This window comes from Taurulus bubalis (genome assembly GCF_910589615.1).
Source record: "Taurulus bubalis genome assembly, chromosome: 13".
Taxonomy (NCBI): domain Eukaryota; kingdom Metazoa; phylum Chordata; class Actinopteri; order Perciformes; family Cottidae; genus Taurulus; species Taurulus bubalis.
Window position 1 is genome coordinate 3988158 of NC_136601.1, and position 24398 is coordinate 4012555.

General features: G+C 46.0%; 1 protein-coding gene across 1 annotated transcript in view; it reads left to right on the forward strand.

The window, feature by feature from the left end:
* Nucleotides 1-368: 368 nt before the first annotated feature.
* Nucleotides 369-24398, forward strand: part of ankrd50 (ankyrin repeat domain 50) — a gene marked incomplete at its 5' end in the record, with an annotated part of 32128 nt that continues 8098 nt past the window's right edge. The window contains 2 exons of the mRNA XM_079229043.1: nucleotides 369-898; nucleotides 12564-12796. Coding sequence (XP_079085169.1) covers nucleotides 369-898; nucleotides 12564-12796 — 763 coding nt within the window. The remainder of the gene's footprint in view (nucleotides 899-12563; nucleotides 12797-24398) is intronic.

Here is a 24398-nt window from a genome sequence, read left to right on the forward strand (position 1 = left end):
CCATGCTAAAGCAACACACTCATAATAACACGGAGCACTCAGTTCAACCAGTGGGAAAGCTGTGGAAAAAGTTGGTGGAAAATCTATGGTTTGAGCCTCAATTTTGATTTCCATTTTTTTTTTTTTTTTTTGACCTAGATTTTCTGTAAACGGTTCCGCTTCCTCATCCTTCCACTCTGGCGTCGTCTTAAAACGTCAAGACGCCAGACTTCGCAAACCGCGTTTTTTTTTTTTCTTCGGAGAGGCCGTCGACATGGATGTTCGAATTCACCGCCGACCTCTGCTGGAGTTGAAGACGCGAGGGATCGGAACGAGGCGCCCCCTATGAAGAGGCGGAATAGGCGGAAAAGCAGCAGCGCTCGATCAAAATGGCCCAAACCAGTTTGCTGCAGGGGAAGCGCTTTTACTGCCGGGAGTGGGTCTTCCACAAGATCCAGCATTGCCTCCAGGAGAAAACCAACAGCCTCGGCGGAGTGACCAGCACTCCCAGTAAGCAGCAGCAGCAGCAGCAGCCGCCGCTGACGACGTCGACGCCCGGCGGAAGCGCGTCCAACCCCGGCACCCTGACGGCAGGGTCCGCGAAGTCGGGCGGCTCCTGGGGGGTGCTGCTGGTCGGGGGCCCGGGGAGCGGGAAAACCGCGCTGTGCACGGAGCTGCTGTGGCCCGCGGCGGCCCAGGGGACGCACCGGGGCATGCAGCAGCAGGGCCTGGCGTTCCACTTCTGCCGGGCGGACGACTCGGACACGCTCTGCGTCGGCGGGTTCGTCCGAGGGCTGGTGGCTCAGATCTGCCGCAGCGGGCTGGTGCCCGGGTACGAGGACAAGGTGCGGGACCCGGCCGTGCAGAGCGCTCTGCAGCCCGGGGAGTGCGAGAGGAACCCCACGGAGGCGTTCAAGAGGTAAGGACGCCGGCTTCCTCATCTTCATGCAGACGCATCGTTCCACCGGTCGGCACGCTGCGAGGCGGAGAAGGAAGCCGATCCGTGAAGATCCGGCTGATGTGTAGTCGATCGGTGGAGGATTGATTGAGAACAATTTTGGGAATCCATTGTTTGATGCAGTTATCGCGCAAAACTACCAACACAATTGGTTTTAAAGTATGAGCGTTTGCTGCTTTTCTCAACTGGATATCTTTGAGTTCCGGTTCCTCGTTTGAACGAAACAATACTTTTTTAGATGCTACATTGGGCAAATTGATCTTTTTTTAAAAAAAAAACACATTAACTGGCCAATTGCTGAGTTTAAAAACGACATATTGTTAGTTTATCAGAATCATCTTTATTGGCCGTGTGTGTAGACGTACATGGAATTTGACTTTGGTTACACGTGGCTCTCGTCATACATATTATATACAATAAACAAGATAAATAAAAACATTAAAAAAAACAACAACATAGTAGTCAGAGTAGTGCACTAGTACCTCCTGCAGTATAATAAATCAGGAATAAAAACAACAACATCTGTACATTCAGATCCTCCACCTCTCTGCTGGTTCCAGGTGTTGTTTGAAATCTAGGAATTTGACTAGAGATGTAAAAAAAAGCCGAGCCAGCCCCTCCCCCTCCACCTCCTGACCCTGATGCACCCCTTCCCCTTCTCCCCCCCCTCTGACTGCTCACACTCGTCGCATAGCTCCGCCTCAGCAGCCTCTCCACTTATTTCGTGTCACGGCGGGGGGGGAACTGTCCCCCGCTCGGCTTCCGAGTCATGGCGGGCCAGGTATTTTTAAGTCGTGGCCGGAGACTCACTCACTCACTCGCGAGGGAGGGAGGGAGGGAGGGAGGGAGGGAGGGAGCTTTGAACTGCGACCGACTGACTCGCTGACGGACTTGACCGAACCCGAGTGACTGCACTGCAGGAAAGGTGAAGTGCGCCCGTGAAACTGAAGTACAGTAAGACCCTGGACTTCCACCAGCGCCGTGTAACACGAGCAAGACGGACTGTTGTTGTAGGCAAAGAGGCGTTTGTGTGTGTGTGTGTGTGTGTGTGTGTGTGTGTGTGTGTGTTCCACGCACGACTCGTCTCCACAGTGCAGGTCGGGCAGTCTGTGCAACACCGGCTGGAATGCAACACACACATGTGCACACGCTTCTTGTCTGGCCATCTGCTGATGCTTATTCCATCATCGCAACATCACACACACACGTATACACACACACACACACACACACACAGAGGGGGAAGAAGTAGGTCAAGCGTTCAGTACATCTTTATTCTACTGTTTTTTACAACAGGAAGTGAGCGCTCCTCTTTGTCACCTGCTTGTAATCGCGCGGCTTCTGCCGCCGACTCTGACTCTGACCCTCTGGGATATAAAGAGGCAGATTATCGCGGGGCGTAAACGGAGGCAGGTTATCGCGGGGCGTAAACGGAGGCCGAGCCCAGCTGGGACGGAGCTCTCGATTCAGCTCTCGCTCCGCGTCCAGCTGGATAGCAAGGGCCTTTTTTTTTTTTTTGTGAAGCAGGGATCCTATAACTCGGACAACAAAGATGCCACGCTTATCATCATCATCATCACGGCCCGCTTCTTGTTTGTGAGCCAAACAGGCACTTGGGCGGCGGCCTTATCGCCGCTACAGGTGTAAGAAGCGCTGCAAGCGCCACCGAACACAAATAATCACAAAGCCTCCCCTGTTGTTCTCGATGCTATCTCCTTTCAGGAAGCCAAGATCGTTGTCTGGCGGTGACAAAAATAAATATATAGATATAGAACCTGGAGCAAGAAATGCAACATGATGACCACGAATCACATCCGGCGGTTGGTCCGATTCTGGCCGGTGCGCCACTCAATAAAAGATCCTTGTTTAACACAGATGTTTGGGCCCAGCCCCCCTTCCAGCTGTGATTTTTAGATGTAAGCTCGTGAGTGAATGCAAGAGGCCCCGTCGAATTCTTTCTCCTCGGCAAAGACAAACAAGCCTGTTTGTTGATGGTAATCACCAGTCCTGTGTTAATGCATTGAAACCGGTTCAGACACGGGTTTTTGTTGTCCCCCTTTTTTCTGTGCGTCTGCACCCGCAGCCCAGCAGACAGTTTTTGGAACCGAGAATCATAACTTAGTATATCGATCGATTATCTTCACTGTGACCCACGGAAAACTCATCGACCGCTTCCAGCTTCTTAGGTGTGAATATATTTGGGTTTTCCTTTGTCTCCGGGGATGAGTGTTGATGCTGGTTTTGTTTCGGCCGGTGGCTCCGGTGTAGATCTGGTGCTTCCTCTTTGTCTCTTTTGTTGTCACCAAAACAATTGTGAAAAGGCCACAAAAAAAAAAGTAAAGCTGCAGACGCATATCCTTTTTCTCTCTTTCTTTTAAAGCTTGAACAAATGTACATCTGCCAAAATGAAACCACAGCTTTAGCCCTGACTGGTGGGCGTCGACCTCGCCGCTCTACACACCTGTATGAGATGAGTCTACACTTCATTAGACCACTGTGCCCAGTTAGTGATGTGCATGCTGTTGGATTTATTAGAAAAACACATCTACATATGTCACCATGAGCCTGATTTTAACTATTATAATCAAGCAAATGAAACCAATACAGATGAATCGATACCGGATACTAGTTGCAGCCTTAATATTTAATAGAAAACCATCCTAACAATGCGGTTCCATTGATTTCCAGCCTTTTTAATTTGACGTATTACTAAAAGTAATGCCCTGCATTAGCGGCGGCGGCCACCGGTCCGCGGATGAAGACGTGGTTTCACTTTTCACTTTCCCTTTCTTCTGCTTCTGGTGTGCCGCTGCAGACGATCCGAGGGTGTCTGGCGCTCGGCTTGTGCGCAGCATCGAGGATTATTTCTTTATTTCGAGACGGAAGGCTCATTCCTCTGCTGCGTTCGTCTCCACTGCCACGTTGTGACTGCAGTCCTCCAGTTTGAGTGAGTTTGTGACGTGTCGAGCAGCCGGCCGGCCAACGCGCCTCACTTTCTCCCCCTCTGGACAAAAGAGCTGGCTTCAAATAGGTGGATTTAACCCAGCCATGTGGGTCAAACTAAAGGCAACAGGTTTTTTTTTTTTTTTCGCTGATGGGACAAAGCCGCCTTTTAGTTCTTGTGTGACCTTATGCGGAACCGTTGTTGGGCTGTTCTCCACTGAACACGAGTTAGGCTTGAATTGCAGTTTCTGTTTCTTTGTAAAGGGCACGGACTTCAGAAATGATGAATGGCCGAGGCTTAAATTTGTGGACGAGATTTGAAGGTTCTTGGCAGTGTTTTATTCCCTTAGCGTGTCCGTGGAAGAAATTGATGCTGCAGCTCAGATTCTTTTATTTTTTTTATTTTTAACCGGGTAAAAAATGTTTTTTTGGGTAAAAGATTTTCTGGCAGCTACATCAAACATTTCTCTGTAACACTTTGCCTCTCGCTGTTGACAATTGAGATCAGTAGTGACGTAAACCAAAGTATGATTAGTCCGGTAGCCTCCAGTAGACATACGGGTGTTTGGCTTTTATAAGTTGCCAAGACGGCATCATCATCTTCTTGTGAAAATGTTTTTAAAAGAAAAGTGAATTCCAGTTATTGGGTCTTTTAGAAATGCAAATCCAGAGATGATAATAATAATAATAATAATAATACATGTGAAGTTCTGTCTTGTGATCTAGCCGTTGCAAGGAGACGGAAAACCCTCTAATAAAGAGAGATTAGTGGAAAACAGAAATAAATCTGTTGCTCTCTTTGTCGGATTTTGAACACGGTTCAAATTGAGCCACATTTCAGTTTCAAGCAAAACCAACCGAGCCATTTTTCCCCCCAAGTCTGCGAGAGAGCTTTGTGTTTTCTTTTTTCTTCCTCCTTTTCTTTTGTGTTGACTTTTTGACTCCTGCTCATTGCACGGCCCCGCTTATTGGGGTTAGGGGACGCTGAACGAAAGCGGCCTTTCATGTGGTGCACGGCCGTGGAAAACTCTGCAGATTAGGGCCACGTTTTTAGAAGAAGAGAGAGAAGAAGAAAAAGAAAAAGTCCCCCAATGTGACGCATCAACTCCAGTCGAGCAGATGAGGAGAAACAGCGGTACTGGTGCGGCTGCAACGATGACTCAGCAAACTGAAGCCAGCCTCTGTCTCTCTGTGTGTGTGTGTGTGTGTGTGTGTGTGTGTGTGTGTGTGTGTGTGTGTGTGTGCGCCTACATGCTTGTGTGGGCAAACATAACTCATTCAGTGTGGTTATCCCACTCACTGAATAACGCTCATGTATGACGGTGCCTGAGCTCCTGTAATAGCACGCAGGGAGAGAGACGGAGGATGCAAGTTTAGACTCATTCAAGAAGGCAAATGAGGGCTGGGACTTGATTTCTGAATCATCATTTTGTCTATAAAATGTAACGCAATGGGTAAAAGACCATGTTCTGTTCAGAGAAAGAAGTGGAAAGTGTTTTGTTTGCAATCGCAGAAGAAAGAAAGCGACTCGTTTGAGAAACTAGAGCCGCTTACACGGCTAATATTTCATAATGATATCACACTCGTCGCAGAATAAGCAACGGTTGAAGCCGAAGCTCTTCAGTTTATTGTTTACGAAGAGCTAAACCCGGATAATCTCCTTGGTATGGACGGCGTTGGGTGCGGTTTGATCCCATTCGATTGGCAGCGGCTCGGCAACGTAAGCGAGCGACTGCCATCGCGTCTTGATTCAAACGCTGCTGAGCTCGACTGACTGGTCGTCGCAGGACATGTGACGTCACAGACTCAGTCCGCCCACTTCAAAGCAGCGAGAACAGCAAGCGGAAACCCCGTTTCTGACTTTTGGCACAATTCATTTGTCCGTTTTGGCTCGTCGTAAGAAGCTGATTGAGAAAAGATATAAGACTAAAAGCTCTGAAAACACATTTTCCGCACAGTTTTATTAGTATTATAACGTTGTGAGCCAGGCGGCTCACAGTTGGGCCCTTTGTCACCATGAATCTGTTGAATCGCTGTATGCAAATCCAGTCTCGGCTGCCGCTGAACACCTCACGGGTTTACCTGTATCCGTGCGTTAAGGCTCTTTTTTTTTTTTTTTTTTGCACACACAGACGGTTGTGTGGGGAGAGCAGAGAGCGGCTCGGAGGCAACGCTCGGAGGGGAGAAGAGAGAAAGAGGGAGGGGAGGGTTGAAAAGGATGAAATTTCAGATTCCTTTGACAGCGCTGGATAGCCGGCCAGGAATGCACACCTCGTCTGGGCTGGGAAGAGCTCGGGGGTTTGGAACAGTCATCCCAGGTATGTGTGCAGCGTGTTTACACTTCGGCAAATCATTAAGAGGCCGCTTTATAAAGGAGAAGACGTTTGACTGGTGATTGAAGAGGCTGAATTTGTGTGTTTCTATTTTTTTATTATTATATTTCTTGTTTTTTTTGTTTTGTGTTTTCCTTCTCCACAACTTCCACAAGTCTGACGGTAAAACTAAATCTGGTGATATGCAAATATAAGTAAATGTTATGCCTGTCCTGCTTCCACCAATAAACAGACTTAATACTTATGTTATGGGTGGAGGGTGGGGCAAAATACATTATTCTTTATCATTTTAAAGGTGGATAATAACATTGGGAACATTGTGATTGCCTCTGAGCAGCTCTCAACATGGCGCCGACCTCGCTAACAGCGCTAACCGCGCTAACGGTAGAGCAGTGCGGAGCCCGACTGTCAACAGAGGGAGCGTGACTTCCTTCTCGTTCCTAGTTGACGTTACTCCACCATAACTAATAGTTGCTCGTTGCCATATTTATTGCTCCGCATGTCGTCCGTTGCTGCTTGAAGCAACCTGTTGACGAGGTGGATGAGTGGACTTGGAGGGGCCAGAGAATCACACTTTCTGACTCCAACAGTGTGGTGTGATGTAATTGAAGGGTGGAGGAACGGCTCGGATTTCAAGATGGACACACACACACACACACACACACACACACACACACACACACACACACACACACACACACACACACACACACACACCCCGACAATGTGATCACTGTGTGTGAGACCAGTCCCATGAGAGGGTGTTTGGAGTCAAAAACATCACAAGACTCTGATCATTAGATATCAGTTTTAATTTTAGGGGCATTAGTACGGGTGGATTAAGGATTGTTTTTCCTTTCTTAAAGAAAGCCCTTCCTGTGTCCATCGCCCAGCTTCGGCTTCCTTCCCTCCCTGAAGCAGCCGAGTGTCCAGGGCGCTGTTTCCTCCGACAGCTGCAGGCTTTCTGTCTGCTTGGGATCCAGCGCAGAATTGATTGTGCAAAGCCATTAAGCCGAGATCCGATTCTCACATTGTCCAGCGTGTTTAAAGAATGGCAGAAACAAGCTGTCTTTTTCTTTTTTTTCTTAAATACTTGCAGGAGTTTTTTTTTTTTTTGTCAGTATATGAGGTAATCTGCCCTCGACCGCTTGTGGAAAAGTCTAGCTTGGACTTGACCGACTTGAGGTGTGGCCTGAAGTGGAACATGGCTGAGAGTTTAAGCCGTTAACGAGCGGGGATGGGTGTCCTTCTTTTTAAATTTTATTATGCCGGAGAGATGAAATATTCAAGGAGAAATTCATAACTGAACTTCGGCCGCTCGGCAAACGGCTCACCGAGAAATGAAATGTTGGTAGAAAAAAAAAAACCGTCAGGGTGGTTTAAGGTTGTTTGTGTCTTAACATGATGCATTTGTTCAAGCTTGAAATATTTTTTTTTAAACGCTGCCCAATTCTCCACTCAGTCGTTGTGAACAAATGATTGCAATGGCCGTTTCTATCTTTGAGGGAAAACAAAATAACTCATTTAGTGCCGCAGGGTAGCCGTCCTTGGAGGGTTATCCATCTAATGAAAGGCTCTCAGCGCAAATTAATGTAAAAGTGTCTGTCTGCAGCGCTCCTGGTCTCCGAATGCACTCGGCATCAAACCACTTGATTTGTAACAAATAAAAAACGGCTTTATTCAACGCTTAACCATTCTGCAAAAACTGTAATGAAGCTTCTGATTTTGAGTGTAAGTCCAATCGGTTAAAACTGGAGTGAGATGATAGCCGTTTGTTGGGGAGCGCACCGCTAAAGTGTCCGGGCCCTCGCTCTAACAGCATCCGCTCTCATCGTCCTCATCAGCCTGATTACGTTGAACAGGTGGATTGCAGGAGGGAGGAATCCACAAGGTGGCCGCCCATCTTCACGTCGGGCGAGCCGGCGCATGAGTCAGCGGTTATCTTTCAGCTCCGTGGCACTAAGCTGTCCTGACTTTGCGAAGATGCTGAGCAGGCTTCCTTCCAAATGGACTCGATACTAAACGGAGAGATGGGGGGAGGGAGTGTGTTCTTCTAATGAAAAGGCTTCTGGTTTCCTACCGATCGTGGCGGTCTGTCTGAAGCTCCTCTTCTTCCATCTTCACAGCAGCATGGTGTGTGAATCTGATGTGGATTCCAGACGTCTTCACTGGACGTTGCACATTGGGGCGGGAGCGACGGCCGCGAACACGGCAGATGGCCGGTGCATTAGATGCATTTCACATCCCTCTCCCCCCTCTTTTTAAAAAGTTCTTTCCTTGTGTTAAACAGAAATTGGCATCCGCTGGCTCGTATGTTGTGAGCGCTTGAGCGAGAACCCAAAAATAGCTTGTTGCAAATGTTCCAAGAGCGCTGCGTGTGGCCCCGAGCAGCTTTTTGTAATTCTTCTGGCTCAGGTATGCTCGCAGGTTTGTCCGGGCGAAACTAAATCAGCTTCCCCTGAGCTTATTTTCTCTCCGTGCCCCGGCATCCCGCGGAGTTCCTTTTGTCCGCAGATTCTCGTCTTTTGACTCTTCGACAGCCCCGGGGAGAAGCTGGATTGTGAGGGAAGAATGTCCCTTTGTTTTGCCCACTTGCTGTCACTGTGGATTTGATTGTCTCAGTGGGCAACATGGCCTCAGACACAGCCATTCACACACACACACACACACATGCATGCATGCACACACTCACACACACACACACACCCCTGTGGATGGACATTCCTTTTGGCAAGGCTCCCAGATGGCGCTGCAGGTTCTCCGTGGGCTGCAGCCATCTGACGGAGTAATTGAGTGTGTTACTGGGCGGCCGAGCAGCGTGACGACAGAGCGTGAAGGTTGGAGGAGGATCTCTGTCCTGCGAGGCTTCAGACTGCTGGGAGGGAGAAAATGGAGAAGGGGAAAAAAAAAAGAAAAGTTTTCAATACAAGCTGCAGTTTGTGGAAGCTTTGGCAAAGACGGGTTGAGCTGCAGGAGTCGGCGTTCGCCTGAGTTTTGAAGGTTTTCATCTGCAGTCGATCAATAGAGGAGCTGATCGACGAGGACGGTCTTTTTTTATTTTATTTGTTGCTTTCGTCAATAAAAAGTGTTTATTTAGTAGTTTTTAACTGTTTTTGTGTCAAAACAACCCAATTGAAGTTGTTTCCTTGGGCTACGGGGATAGTGATTAGTTTTTTGCATACTAAATGAAAATCATCTTTGGTTATAGGAATGCAGCCCTAATTGAATTAGTTAAAGTAGTTGATTTAAGTGTTTTATTGTTGGTTTGAGTAGGGTTGCAAAATTCCGGGAATATTCAAAGTTGGAAACTTTCCACGGTAGTAATCGGGAATATATGGGAATTAATGGGAATTAACAGGAATAAATGGGAATGTTGGGGTAATTTTACTGTATTTACCTTGTCATGAGCAGACATGCACGCAAACATTTATAATACAACTTTTAAAAATGACATTTTTGACTTTTTTTTGACATTTTGTGAGTAGAACTTTATTCTTTCATCGAACAACAAAAACATGAACGTTGAATAAAAAAGGTGCACATTTTACTTTTTTTCAAAATTCCCGTGGAAATTTACCGGGAAATGTCCGCCCCTTTGCAACCCTAGTTGTGAGTATGACATGGTGGTTATGATCATATTAAAGTGTGATTCCTGAAACCGTATAGAAAGCCGCTCACGTGAATAGTAGGCTTGAAATGTGCATTCAAAGCAGTCTTAAAACAAACTCCCAATTGGCAGCGCAAAACCTTTCCAACTTCGGTTTCATGAACAATATTCCATTCATTCTGACATCGTTGCAGTGAAATGTCTTACAGCTCATACGCAGCAATAAATGTCATCAGACTCCTGACGTCATTTTGGGGAATCTTTCCCTGTGACGTCGGGCCTCGGCACTGGGAGAGGAGGCGCTTGTGGAAATGGCCTCTCTGCGCGTCCTCGTCCTTTTGGACTGCGAGCACACAGACCTTCACCCGGCCGCCCCGCATAATGAGCTGTGGGCCAAATGGAAGACACTTAAAAGGGAATGGCTTCGGAGCCGCCGGCCTAGTGACAGACGGTCGAGCATCCAGAGGAAGTCTCATTAAAACGGTATTTTAGTGTTTTATGACAAAGAACCGATGTCGGTTCAATATAGGACCAGAAGTGGTTGAAGAGTCCCATCGGCTGGAAGGTGACCGCTTTATATCTGCAGCTACCCGTGAAAAAAAGAAGAAGCCGCCGCCGCCTCAGACGTCCCTCTAATCTTGAATCAAGTTTAGATTAATTGATTTTTTTCAGGCCTCTTTTTTTAAATGTTAAATGAACCCAGACCCGGATTAAAACGTCACTCGTATGAATTCCTCACATCCTTTTTTTTTTTTATCACGGCCAGTTGAGCTAAGAGTCATTTCGTGAGTCGTCTTAAACTTAATTACATTACGGATTTTTTACATGCGGTCTCTGCATTTAACCCATTCATAGCAATTTATGAGCAGTGTCTTGCTCAAGGACACTTTGACATGGAAACTATGGGGAGACCGGGGATCGAACCTGGAACCTTGCGGTTGCAGGACGACCGCTCTACCCATGAGCCACAGCCGCGGCTTTGCAGCTTTTCGTCCGTCCAGTTAAATGTTGATTTCCCGTCTGCCGTTGATGAAAAGGTTAATGTAGCGTTTGCAGCTGTGCGTCACGCCGGCTTCATCACGGGGCGCCGCTCTTTAACGGATGTTCAGGTTTGACTCGGACAAAGTCTCGCATGTCCAGTTGTCACGGAGGTTTTTAATCTAATCTCTGAACATTTAGCTCTCGGCATCGTTTTTATTTTTATTCAAACAAACAAAAAGAAAAGCCACTGAATTATAAACGAGTGTCTCTGCTCTGGGTGCTGCTTTACGCTCCAGTGGCCCTCAGCCTGTTAATGGGTGTAATTTGGGCTGGATGGAGACGTATTTAAACGCCCACTCTCTCTGATGAACTGGGAATGATCTGCCTCTAGAAAACGCCTCGTGCTCGGAGAGAAAACTATGATCCGCAGCAGTCCAGCATCACTCAGATGAAGTATTGAGTCTACATTTGGAACCCAAGGTTTTTAATTCAATTTGAAAGCGCTCACTATGTTAAATATTGACTGAACGCCAGACTTTCATTCACGACTCGGCGCCGTTTCCCCCGTAATGTAGATGGCGACGGGGGTTGAATTTGAGTTAATTTTGAGATATTGAAACAATGTTGCACTCACGAATTGCAACAAACAATTTCTTTATTAATAGGAAAAATTGTACAACAAAGTATTGACATTTGTGTTAATTTAAAGAAATACAATCTCAGGCACACTTAAGTAAAAAAAAATACGATCAATTAACATTTAGATCACGTTTATGTGTAAAAATGAAATGATCAAATGTGTCTTGGAATACTATACAATATAATAGTGATATTATATTCTTAACATAGCATGATTTGCTGCTTAAACACTTCATACACTCTTTAATTCAACAGTATGAATTAAATCTTTGTTTTACAACGAACGGGTGGACAAAATAACAACCGACAGTGAAATGCAATCATAATCATAAACCACGGAGATAATTGTGACGCAGCAGCTGACAGACTGGAACTTTCCCTCCAGCAGAGGAGGATGATTCATCTCTATGAAAACACATCACTGCAACAGCAGAGTTGACATTTACTGCAATAAGTGAGAGGGTTTGCTGCTCTGAGGCTTTATTAAACCGTACATTACTCGGTTGTAACTTAAGCAGAAGTCTTGCGTCTGCTGGCGAGAGAGAATGAGATCATATCCCCACGTCTCACATTAGGAACGTTAGAAAATATTGAGTATTGCGACATTACGTTTCGCAATACTGTTTATTCTCAAAAACACTGTATTGGTTTTTAATTCAGAGTCGACATGCATTTAATTTGCAAAGATGATATGCATCCACCCACTGTGTGTGTGTGTGTGTGTGTGTGTGTGTGTGTGTGTGTGTGTGTGTGTGTGTGTGTGTGTGTGTGTGCTCTCAAAGCAGTGCTCTGATGTTACAGTAATTTCAATGCACTATTTCTATTACATAAAAACAAATGCATAAGTTGATGTGTTCTTTATATTATGACAGTTGTCCTAAAAATCTATTTTTTTAGAGAATCGCAATATATCTGAACATATTGAATCTTAACCTCTGTGATGATACTTAGCACTGATACGTTAGCATAATGCTAGCTGGCACCATCGGCAGGAAATCCGACCGCAAATCTATTATCGTTAGACAACCTCGTCTTTTCATTCTCTCAGAAATGTTTAACAAAAACTAAAATATAGTTTATTATCTTTAAACGACCTTCTTCCTCTCTTCCTCCCTTCCCTCAGGTGCGTCCTCCTGCCTCTGCTGAGCGTGAAGCCTCCTCAGCAGTCCCTCTTCCTGCTGGTGGACTCCATCGACGAGGGCTGCCCGCTGGGCGAGGGCGAGCAGCGCTCCGCGCTCGGCGCCCCGAGGACCATCGCCGAGCTCCTGGCCGGTCACCACGAGTTCCTGCCGCCCTGGCTGCTGCTCATCTGCTCCGCGCGGCGGCAGAACAAGGCCATCACGAAACTCTTCACAGGTAAACAGTCAATCGCACCGTCGGTCAGCGAAGGGCAACTAGCTAATTGTCTCGTTGCATCGCCGGCAGAGCGCCGTGTTTGTTTTCAGCTTTATTTTCCTGTGCGGATGCGATACATTTCACCTGAGAAAGCCGGTTACGCACGGAGCCGGCGGCGCCGTTTTAACTGCACCGATGTCAAGAAAAAGAAGCTTTTCACCATCGCGACGTGCCTAAAGAGATTAGGGTCCCCGCCGCAGCCCTCGTCCTGAGCTACTGTACCCAAAACCGGCTGCTATTATCTCCGTGTCAGGCCGGCGGCCTCCTCGCTGCTGATGAGCTGGCATCACATTAATCAAGAGCTCGGGTGTGTGGGAGGAAGTCTCCTCCGCAGACCTGCGCCGCTGTGCATGTGTACCTTCTCTTACCTTTTCTTTTAATTTATTTTTTAAATCCACTGGATGTGGGAGCTTCTCGTGCCGTCGGCAAACCATTACGTAACAAATCCCAGCAGAGGCATGAAGTCCGGTTCAAGGCTCAAAGAGAGCTACATGCTGTAGCTTTTGCTATTAAAGATGATGTAAAGAGTAAATATTCACACATCAAACATTAAAGGGTAACATCGTAAACATTTGTGGGTGAAAACCTGCTGATATTCAGCACCACCAACACGTTGGACCAGCATTTAGCCTTCAGTGGGTGGAGAGTTCAATATCTGGAACAACGGCGTGTTGCAGGTGAGCTCCATGTCAGATGGCGTGTGGGCGTGTTTCCCACCAGCTGTCTTCTAACAAGAGCTCGTTAAAGGAAAACAAAGCAGATATTGTGCATACTGCTGGAGAGCACCAGTTTACATTTTTAAATGTGTAGATGATTCTCTATGGATATCACACAGGTTCATCCTTTACATTTTAACATCTGACACCATCGATGCACAGACCGATATCTGGGCTCTGGGGATCGGCCCATAGCGACTGATGATCCGAGACCAGTGTAATCAATAAGTCTGCCTCACTGAGTCTATCAGTACAATATCAGTGATATTGTACAGATACACAGTACAATATCAGTTATATTGTACTGTGTATCTGTACAATATCAGTTATATTGTACTGTGTATCTGTACAATATCACTGATATTGTACTGTGTATCTGTACAATATCACTGATATTGTACTGTATATCAGTACAATATAACTGATATTGTACTGTGTATCTGTACAATATAACTGATATTGTACTGTGTATCTGTACAATATAACTGATATTGTACTGTGTATCTGTACAATATAACTGATATTGTACTGTGTATCAGAGTTGAACGGATCTGCCCCACTGTCACCGATCCTCGATCCGGCTATTTGAGTCAGTATCACCCCAAATATCCAATATTGTTATCGGTGCATCCCTATTTATTGATAAATTGACTGCCTGAAAAACCATCAGCAACTATCTTGATAATCAATTCATAATTTATGTCATTTTCTAAGTCAAATGTCACATTCTGTGATTCCTTCTTCTCAGATTTGTTGATTTTCTCAGTTTTCTGACTGTTGCATGGAAGAAGAAGAATTTGAAGGTTTGGATTATGAGAAATTATGAGCATTATTTTTACTATTTTATCTACAAAACACAAAAAATAATTGCCATATTATTGGACTTGCAGCCCTAAAATATATGAACTAAAAGAGTATGCAACATATGAATTGATTCTTAGTTGGCTGTTGTATCCTTAATCTTACTTCTTCATATTATTAGATCACATTGTTATGGATTGCAATGTGAACTGCCATGTTTCTATTTTAACCATAGAATACATGGATCAATACCGTTATCACAGCCCCGTGTCTCATAGGAATGATCGTCATGTGTTCACAACATTGCAGTGTGAAAGCAGGTTGTAAAATGACTTACGGATGAAGAGAACTCTTAAGCGTAGGCGTCAGACTGGTGGAGGTGTAGTTCTGATCTGATCGCTGTTGACAGCGGAGGAGAGGAGTCGGGTTTCAGGACACCAGAACTCTCTCTGTCTTTTGAGTCGACAAACCAAGCGGCCCACTTCCTAATCGCAGAGACGTGCCCGCCCACGCGTCCCTCCGACATCAAAGCTCACGTAGGTGCCCGTGGTGGATTAGATTCTGGATCGGTATCAGAGTGCAGCGTAAAGTATCCTCGCAGCCTCTTCCAAAAACTGTGAGCCCACGGACAACACAGACGGAGAAGAAGTTTTATATTGGATTTCCTTTCAGCGGCAATTTGCATTAAATCATATTTTCTAGTTTATCCCGCGTGTGTGTGTGTGTGTGTGTGTGTGTGGTATCTGCCCGAAACCATAGATTAACAACGACTGATTTTATTTGCAGTTGCACATAACAATGGAGTCACTAGGAGAATATATTTATTCATTAATCGTCCATATATATATATATATATATATGTTATATGTATTTTTATACATATCTATGCTACGGATGTAAATGCTAATGAGACATTTTATCTCTAACTTTCTTCAGAGTTCTGTGATTGCCTGTTTTCTCTCCAGATGTTGCTCGCTGATGAGCTGTCTGTTCTTTCTGATACGGTTTGAAGGGAATTTAATCTCGGAACCATCTGATAAACAGCAGTTATCTTCCGTTTCTTCTTCTCCTTCTCCTTTTCGTTCCGTCTCTCTCTCTCTCTCTCTCTCTCTCTCTCTGGACAGACTCCCTTTTCCCTCTTTGATGGCGGCCGAGCTTTTCGGTCGGTCTCTCATTCCAAGTGCCGAGCAATTTGATTTAAAAAAAAGACGAGTCTCCGTTTGAACCCGACTCGCTGGTGAGACGCCGACGCCGCTCACGAAGGAGTGAAGGGCGCGAGTGACGCTGCTGTGAGCTCGTCATGGCGTCTGCAGACCTTCGCCTCTCTCCTTGGCTGATGCTTTTAGCGCCGGCTCTGTTTTGTCTTCTGCGAAACCGGCTTTCTTTCTTTCCTTTTTCCTCATTTCCCTCATCCGTAGACGTGCGGACGAACACATTCACCCACTTACTTTCCTCCATTAGCTTGGGCGCCTCATTATGAATCGCAGCGGCGAGGACTACTCCTCCTCATTCATGCGGCACGAGACCCAAAATAGACCAAAGGACTTCAGAGTATCAAATTGAGGCCAACTGTCCCCTAAAAATACCCTTCCGTTATTGTTGACGAGTCAGAGATGGCGGTGACCTGCCCAAAAAAAGACTCCACTTTCACGCTCCGTGCAAAGCCAGCTCCTATTTACTGCGAGCGGCCTCCTCCGTCTGGGGTGGAGGCTGTGTGGCTTTTCCCAGAATGCTCTGGTCTGCGGGCGGTGGGAACTTCGTGGCCGTGTGCATACGGTGTCGACGGAGCTCGAGGAATGACCTCCGACCAGAGGGGTCGCTCGGCAATATTAAAAAAAAAAAAAACGTGGCTGGACCAGAGGTTTTAAAAAAAGAGCAAAGCTGTGGAGATTTTAGTGGCTTTTGATTTTAGTTTAATTCACTACTATCAAAATGTTTTCTTTCCTCAAAGGAGCCACGCTCTGAATTCTTCTGTCCTTTTGCTCCACTGTTTTTCCTTGTGTCTGTCTCGGAGTGGAATGTGCTTTTTTTGGGGGGGGGGTTTCAACACCTCCCGAGACCCGAGCAGGAAGAAGGAGGCATTTTCTGACTCGGGCAGCAGAGGAGCCGAGCTCGCATCCGCTGGAGCGACGGCCCCGACGGACAAAGAGCGTCCTGTGTGAGGAGGAGCAGCAGGAATGTCTGCAGAAGTGTCCGTCTGACTCGCTCTGGAGGATCTTTCTCCTGATCAGGCCTCAGCCTCATGTATTCTCTCTGAGACGAGAACCAACACAGCGGGGAGATAGACGTCTGAGTGGAGGCTGTAGCTGTTCTGCTTCTTCTGCTTCTCCTTCTTCTGCTTCTCCTTCTTCTGCTTCTCCTTCTTCTTCTGCTTCTTCTTATCCTGCTCCTCGTTCTTCTTCTTCTTCTTCTTCTTCTTCTTCTTCTTCTTTTCCTGCTTCTTCTTCTTCTTCTTCTTCTTTTCCTGCTTCTTCTTCTGCTTCTTCTGCTTCTTCTTCTTCTGCTTCTTCTGCTTCTTCTTCTTCTTCTGCTTCTTCTGCTTCTTCTTCTTCTCCTTCTTCTTCTGCTTCTTCTTCTTCTTCTTTTCCTGCTTCTTCTTCTTCTTCTTCTTCTTCTTCTGCTTCTTCTGCTTCTTCTTCTTCTTCTTCTTCTGCTTCTTCTTCTTCTTCTTCTTCTGCTTCTTCTTCTTCTTCTTCTTCTGCTTCTTCTTCTTCTTCTTCTTCTGCTTCTTCTTCTTTGCCGTCTTCTTCTTCTGCTTCTTCTTCTTCTTCTGCTTCTTCTTCTTTGCCGTCTTCTTCGCCTCCTTCTTCTTCCTCGCCTCCTTCTTTTTCTTCTCCTGCTCCTTCTGCGCATTGTTCTTCTACTTCTTCTCATTCTCCTTCTTCTTCTTCTTCTTCTTCTTCTTCTCATTCTTCTGCACATTGTTCTTCTTCTTCACACTCTACTTATCCTTCTTCTCATTGTCTTTCTACTCATTCTTCTTCTTATTCTTCTTCTTATTCTCCTTCTCCTCCTTCACATTCTTCTTTTTCCTTCTTCTTCTCCTTCCTCCTCCTCCTCATTCTTCTTCTTCTTCTCCTCCTCATTCTTCTTCTTCTTCTCCTCCTCATTCTTCTTCTTCTTCTTCTCCTCCTCATTCTTCTTCTTCTTCTCCTCATTCTTCTTCTTCTCCTTCCTCCTCCTCATTCTTCTTCTTCTCCTTCCTCCTCCTCATTCTTCTTCTTCTCCTCCTCCTCATTCTTCTTCTTCTTCTCCTCCTCATTCTTCTTCTTCTCCTTCCTCCTCCTCATTCTTCTTCTTCTCCTTCCTCCTCCTCATTGTTCTTCTGCTACTCCTCACTCTACTTATCCTTCTTCTCATTGTCTTTCTTCTCATTCTTCTTCTTCTCCTTCTCCTCCTTCTCATTCTTCCTTTTCCTTCTTCTTCTCCTTCCTCCTCCTCATTCTTCTTCTTCTTCTTCTCCTCCTCCTTCTACTTATTTTCATTCTCGTGCTCCTTCTGCTCATTGTTATTCTCCTCACTTCTCTTTCTTCTTCTTCATCTCATTCTTCTTCTTCTTCTTCTTCTTCTTCTTCTTCTTCTTCTTCTTCTTCTTCTTCTTCTTCTTCTTCTTCTTTGTGTCCCAAGTGACAGAAGCCTCATGGAGAGGCGCTTTCCTTCGCCATGCACACCCCTGCCTCCCTCCCTCCCTCCCTCCCTCCCTCCCTCCCTCTCTCCGTGTGCTACTGTAAGGCCGCGGTAGGGGTAGCGGAGTGGAAACACTTAGGCAGCGATTTTGGTTTTGGAGCCGGGGCAGAATCTGTGCCAATTTAACAAGGCCTCCAGCAGAAGGGAGAGCAAGGGGAAGAAGGGGAAAGAGAGGCGGCGACGAGGGGGGGGGGGGGAGGGTAAATAGAAGCATTTTTGCCTCTTTAGTCTCACTAAAATAAATACGTAGCTATTTCGATCCCGAGCCCCTCCGCATGGGCTCCATCCTGCTGTGTGATCCTTCATGGTGCGGAGGCATCACTGAACTGTAATGGCTGCCATCTGCCCAATAGGGTTTTTGTGGCGCGTGCTTGTCACAGTCGCTGCCTCTCAAGCGGTTAAGTGTGCGTCGGCGCGGTCCCGGTGGCAGCAGGGAGTACTGCGGTGAGGACACCAGTGCATGCTGGGAGTTTCAGCGTTTATATTCACGAGTACTTCTTTGATGAGAGAAGACGATTGACTGCGGGTTGAAGCACATTGCTGTCCAGTGAGTTCACACACACACACACACTGATATTAATATGATGATATTTACTATGATTCAGTAAGTGCATTTATTTACCGATATTTTAGCCCTACAAGCAGAAATAGTGTCATTGGGACACCCGGCCAATAGGTCATGTGAGGTCATGTGAGGTCACTTGGCTGTGACTTTACAACTGTGATACAAAAGTGCTAAAAACTTAAAGAAATAGGTGAAATAGAGAGAAAGTGTTTGGGATTGAAAGCTTTTTTTATTAAATCTGAATTCTATATTGAACTGGTATATCAAGCAAAACTCCCTCGCTGAACTGATCTAGGTTTTAATTAAGTGGCAAAAGTTCCAAGTGACTGAATGTTTAAGAACTAAACCTTCAAAAGCATGACATTCAAAATAACCCTGATTCTGGCAGGCGACGTCCTCCCCCGTCTTTTCTCCTCTCGTTTCCTCTCATCTCTTCATCAAATAAAGGCTTGATATAAACTACCGAAAGAGAAGATGCAAGATGGGATTTTTTACAAACTATCACAACCCTGTAGAGGTAAAAAAAGAAAGGAGGTAGATGACAACGACAAGCCAGCATGAGCGAGGGATGAGGAAGGATGGATTTGTGGACAGCACTGCCAGCAGTCATAATAACACGGTATCGGTGTGCTACTGGAGCCGTGAAAGATGATAGCTCACTGTTTTTTTTTTTTTAAACAACCACATTCCTGCTCTGCAGTGTTACGGCAACTTCAATTAGATTGATTTCCACTGTCATAAAACACAATATTATTTTTCATCCCCTTTTTTTCTTCTTCTTTTTCAATGTTAGTCTCACTTCTTCCAGTTGGGGGGGGGGGGGCGACTTGGCAGGCTGTTTGGGGTGTGTACCGGCAAAGAAACTTGGAAAACGGCCACACACTCACTCACACAACCACACATAAAAGCCCCTCTTACTTATGAATCACGGCTGTAATTAAGACGGTTATATTCTTGGCTCCGTCTGGAGGAATGTCACAGGAGCGCGTGGCGGCCGCTTTAAGGAGACGCTCATCCTGTGAGGCATTTCGAAAGGTTTACTCATTTCCTTCCTAAGATGACACATGAGTGGGTTTATGTTTTTATTTGTATTATTTACCCAAAATGAAATCAGCGGCAGGCACAGTATATTGATAAGTATTGCACAAAATTCCGCAGCTATTGTATAATAAAAAGCTACACTTTCAGGAAATGGAGCGTCTCTGGGGTGGGCCGGTGTTTTTAGTTTCCCGTCTTTGCGAGGGAAAGCCCACCCTGGCACTCGAACCACGTCTTCCCACCTCCACTCTGCCGTGAATGAGGGCTTTCTTTCCCCCCGGCCCGGCCGAGAGACGGAAGTGAGTTACAACCAATGATCACAACTGGAAAGAGCAGCCGTGTTTTTAAAAAATAAATTAAAATATGCGCCTTCCTCCTCCTCCTCCTCCTCCTCCTCTCTGAGCCGCCCTTTGTCCCCGCGGCCGTTCCTCTGCAGAGGAGGTCAACACCACTCTTTACATCTCCCTGGGTGTGTGTGTTTTTTTTTTTTGGGTTGTTGTAAACTTTCTTCTCGGTCAGTCGGGAGACCTCAGCTCCTCTTGGCCGCCTGACAACCCAAACACGGTCGTAAAAGCAGCGCGGACGGTTTATTTCATCTGGGCTTTGGAACGTTCCCCTGAAGACGGACGGAGTCGACCCCCGACTCGCTGACTTCCCCCTCCCTGGTAAAAAGGCATTTTTTCGAATGCAACACATGAGTTTGCAGGCGAAGCTGTGAAAGAAATCTAATTGTCATAAAACGTTTTACGAGAGCGTAGGTGCCAGGAACCACATTTCAGGGACTGAAAGCTTCAAAGCATTCTTCGAACTGAAAATAAAAAATAAAAAAAGCCTTTTATTTAATACTTCTAAAACCAATTCCAACACGTTTCGGCTTCTCTGCGGCCTTCATCAGAGAGACACAATTGCCAAAGAGCACATTCAAACAAATGCCTCGTGTTATAACACAATAAAACCCCACTGTCCTCGTTTGTTCGTGTTTTTCGGTATTGATCGTCTCCGCCGCCCGGCTAACGAGAGCAAGAACAACATATTTAATTATTCTACTCCCCCCTTTTGTTCGTATGCGGCTGATTTATGTCCGTACTCATGTGCGGGTTCGTCGTCTGTGAGGCTGCATGTCGAGCCTCTCTTTGGATGAGCCGAGGACCGTAATCCTTCGCTGAATACTGTAATTTACCACCGTGCAGTCTGACAGCCGGGAAAATTACAGGTCTGCCGTGTCTGTATCTCTAACACCTTGGGTGCTCCTCTGCAGTAACACGACTCCGAACATGGCGGCCCAACCGGCGGCCGTCTTTCCTCTTGGGGTGATGCCCTTTGGTATGTGGCATGCCCCTGCCACATTTTTATAGGCGTGAGATGTGTTTTTTTGTTCAGAGCACGACTTGTCAGTCTTCGTTTTTTAATTGAAGGGTGTTTTTTTAATTCGGTCTTGATTTTTAACTGAAGGTGGAATAAACGCTGCTGAATTCCTGGCACGTTATTGGCTGGCATCGCCCGCAGGGGGGTTGAATTCCTTCTTTCATACCACACCGCCTCTTGACCTGCATGCCATGGATGACTTTGCAAGCACCCCGATTGCACAGCGGGCACGGTGCCCGAAAACCGTCGTCTGATCGTTTTGTTTCCCTGTGAAATCCTTCCAGAAAGGGTTCCACATCTTGTGTGTTGGTCGCAGATAAATGGCTCGTTTGATGGACGCGCTCCACTTGGTAGTTCCCAGTGCAGGTGAATGGAAACATGTGCCGTCGGGGGCTGAATGAGGTCGCTTGGAGGTCAGCTTTGAGTCATGAAGATCAGAAACACGGGCAGGGATTGAAGGCATGTGATCCTGCAGGGAGCGCCCAGCACCACCACCATCAAGACCTGCATCCCCACAAGCAAATTGGTTATTTTAAGCATTTTAAATAGAACATGTTTCACGGTATTCGGGATCATGAGACATATTTAGCACAACTATTTTAAAGAGTGATTAATGGCTGTGCAAGCCCCAGTCCTTAGTTTGATCTGTGTGTTCCTGGCCTGACACTCTGTTATTTCTACTTCTCTTTTGGAATTTCTTCCCTTGGATGAAATTTCCAGCCGTCTGTGCAGCTGCAAGAAGCTCCACGATATACAGTTACAAGTCTCTCGGAGAGATATCCATCACGGGGTACAGTGAGCGGACGCATGCGTACACATGTGACCAGGTGTGCAGCCTCATGACTCAGCCTCTTGTCATCCTCTTAATGAGCTCCTGTCCTTCAGAAGCCCACGTACAGTCTTTTGGTTGTTTGGGCCGGGGTCCATCATGTGGGGTGTCGTGCATGGACGATCACATGATTGACGTTTTATTCCTTGTGCAGGTGGTTTGATGGGTCTCTCAGAATGCTGTAAAGCCGCTTTCATGCCGAGAGAGATTTAAACTTGTGTGCAAGACTCTTAAACTAGTAAACACTGAATGTTTCCAGGCACTGAGGAGACCAATCTAAGCAGGTCTTGTGTGTTCATTAACTTTTAAAAAACACCCTATTTTTAGGCCCTTTCCTCGAAAATTGCATACCCAAACTAAAAAGGGCGAATCTCTGCAACCACTAAGGCTATTTGAATAATGTTGGTGTTATAATAAAAGGCTACACATGTGAGATGTTGTTCAGATGTGTAGATATCAGTCTATATGTTACTGGTTAAGAGTAAATGAAGATGACACACAGAAAAAAGGAAAAGGTTTCAAGTCCGCCTATAAAAAAATCACTTTCAGGATGATTATTTCTTTGAAATGATGCAGCTGTAAGGTCCAACTCTAACCCAAATCATAGCTCAATATGTGAACATTCTCTAACCCAAATCATAACACAATATGTGAACATTCACTAACCCAAATCATAGCACAATATGTGAACATTCTCTAACCCAAATCATAACACAATATGTGAACATTCACTAACCCAAATCATAGCTCAATATGTGAACATTCTCTAACCCAAATCATAGCACAATATGTGAACATTCTCTAACCCAAATCATAGCACAATATGTAAACATTCACTAACCCAAATCATAGCTCAATATGTGAACATTCTCTAACCCAAATCATAGCACAATATGTGAACATTCTCTAACCCAAATCATAGCACAATATGTGAACATTCACTAACCCAAATCATAGCTCAATATGTGAACATTCACTAAGCCAAATAATAGCACAATATGTGAACATTCTCTAACCCAAATCATAGCTCAATATGTGAACATTCTCTAACTCAAATCATAGCTCAATATGTGAACATTCTCTAACCCAAATCATAGCACAATATGTGAACATTCTCTAACCCAAATCATAGCTCAATATGTGAACATTCTCTCTGCAAAGGTTGACTTTGATGAAGTGAAGCAGAACAAAGTTAGAGAGGGTTTAGAACAGAGAACATTCAGGCGAGGACTTCAACATTTGCATTTGGGCACATCTGCGCACATCTGTGACATTTAAAATGTTCCATGCACCAAACCATATCTTTCACTTGTATATTACTTATGGTGTTCAATACATCCTCATACAGCAGTTGTGTGCTTTTTTTCATAAAACAAGCTGTGATTTACAGTTTTATATAACCATCGCTCCTAAATAACATCATACGATCACAATGTGAGACAGTATGGGTAGTTTCACTGATGGGAGGCCACACCGAGAGGATGAGAGAACAGATTGCATGAACCCGGCTACGTTGCCCCCTCCACACTTGAAAGGCTGTTTGAATGTATTCCTGTTGGCCCCTCCCCCTCCTCCCACAGCTCCCATTGACGCCGTTCCGTTGCACCACAACAGGTTGGACTGGAAACCCCTCTCACGTCCCGCGTGAGATCTCTAGGAGGCGTGTTGGGGCAGGAGTGTTTTTCGTGCCTCCAGCGCAGCGGGAATTAATTGTTAAAGTGTAATCGTCTCGGCGTCTCGCCTGGCGGTCGCGTAGCGTGGCAGGAAACCTGCAGTACAGCTGCTAATTTCAACGGCCGCGACGGTTATCTTTGCATAGTTGAATAATTTATAGTCAAAGCTTCTCGCTGTCTGGCTTTGTCTCTTCTCTCCCGTGAATAAGCCACATTCACCCGAGACCAACTAGAAAGTGTTATCTCCATCGGCTGTTGGAGGAGAAATGAGAGAGTGAATATAATCAAACCGGGAACAGCATCTTTTTCTTCTTCTCTTCTTCTCCCCTGGATTAAATAGCAGGCAGTTTTATTTATCCTTTTCCAAAACGACGGTTGTTTCCAGACCGTTGGCGCTGACTCTCATCCACATACTTGTGTTTAGGAGCGTTGGCGCTCTCGTGTCTTTCGGAGCCCGGGAACGCCGCAGCTGTCGAGCAGACGTTTTTGTCGAGCGCGGGCTTTTACTGGGGGGGGGCGGGTCTTGGGTTTCTGTTTTCTTTGCGGCTCGGATGACCCAAGATGGTGTCTCGCAAAGAAAGGAAAAAAAAGAAGAAGAAGAACGCGTCGAATCCGAGACGCTGCCAACCTGGACGAGCTCCCCTTGGTTTTTCTCGGCGCGCGTGCACAAGTCGCTGCCTCGTTTGTCATCTGAAAAATGGATCTGCGAGGCAAACAGTCTCCCTTTTGTACGCGGGGGGCTCCGTCTCTCTTGTGACTGGTATCCAGTTCTGTAACGAGCAGCAGCTGGCTCGGAGGCCCCGTACTGAGCCGCATCCCTCACCCCGATGAATGTGTCATTTGTTGCTTGTTTAGCAGTCGCTTTTGTTCTGGCCCCTGAACCATCCTT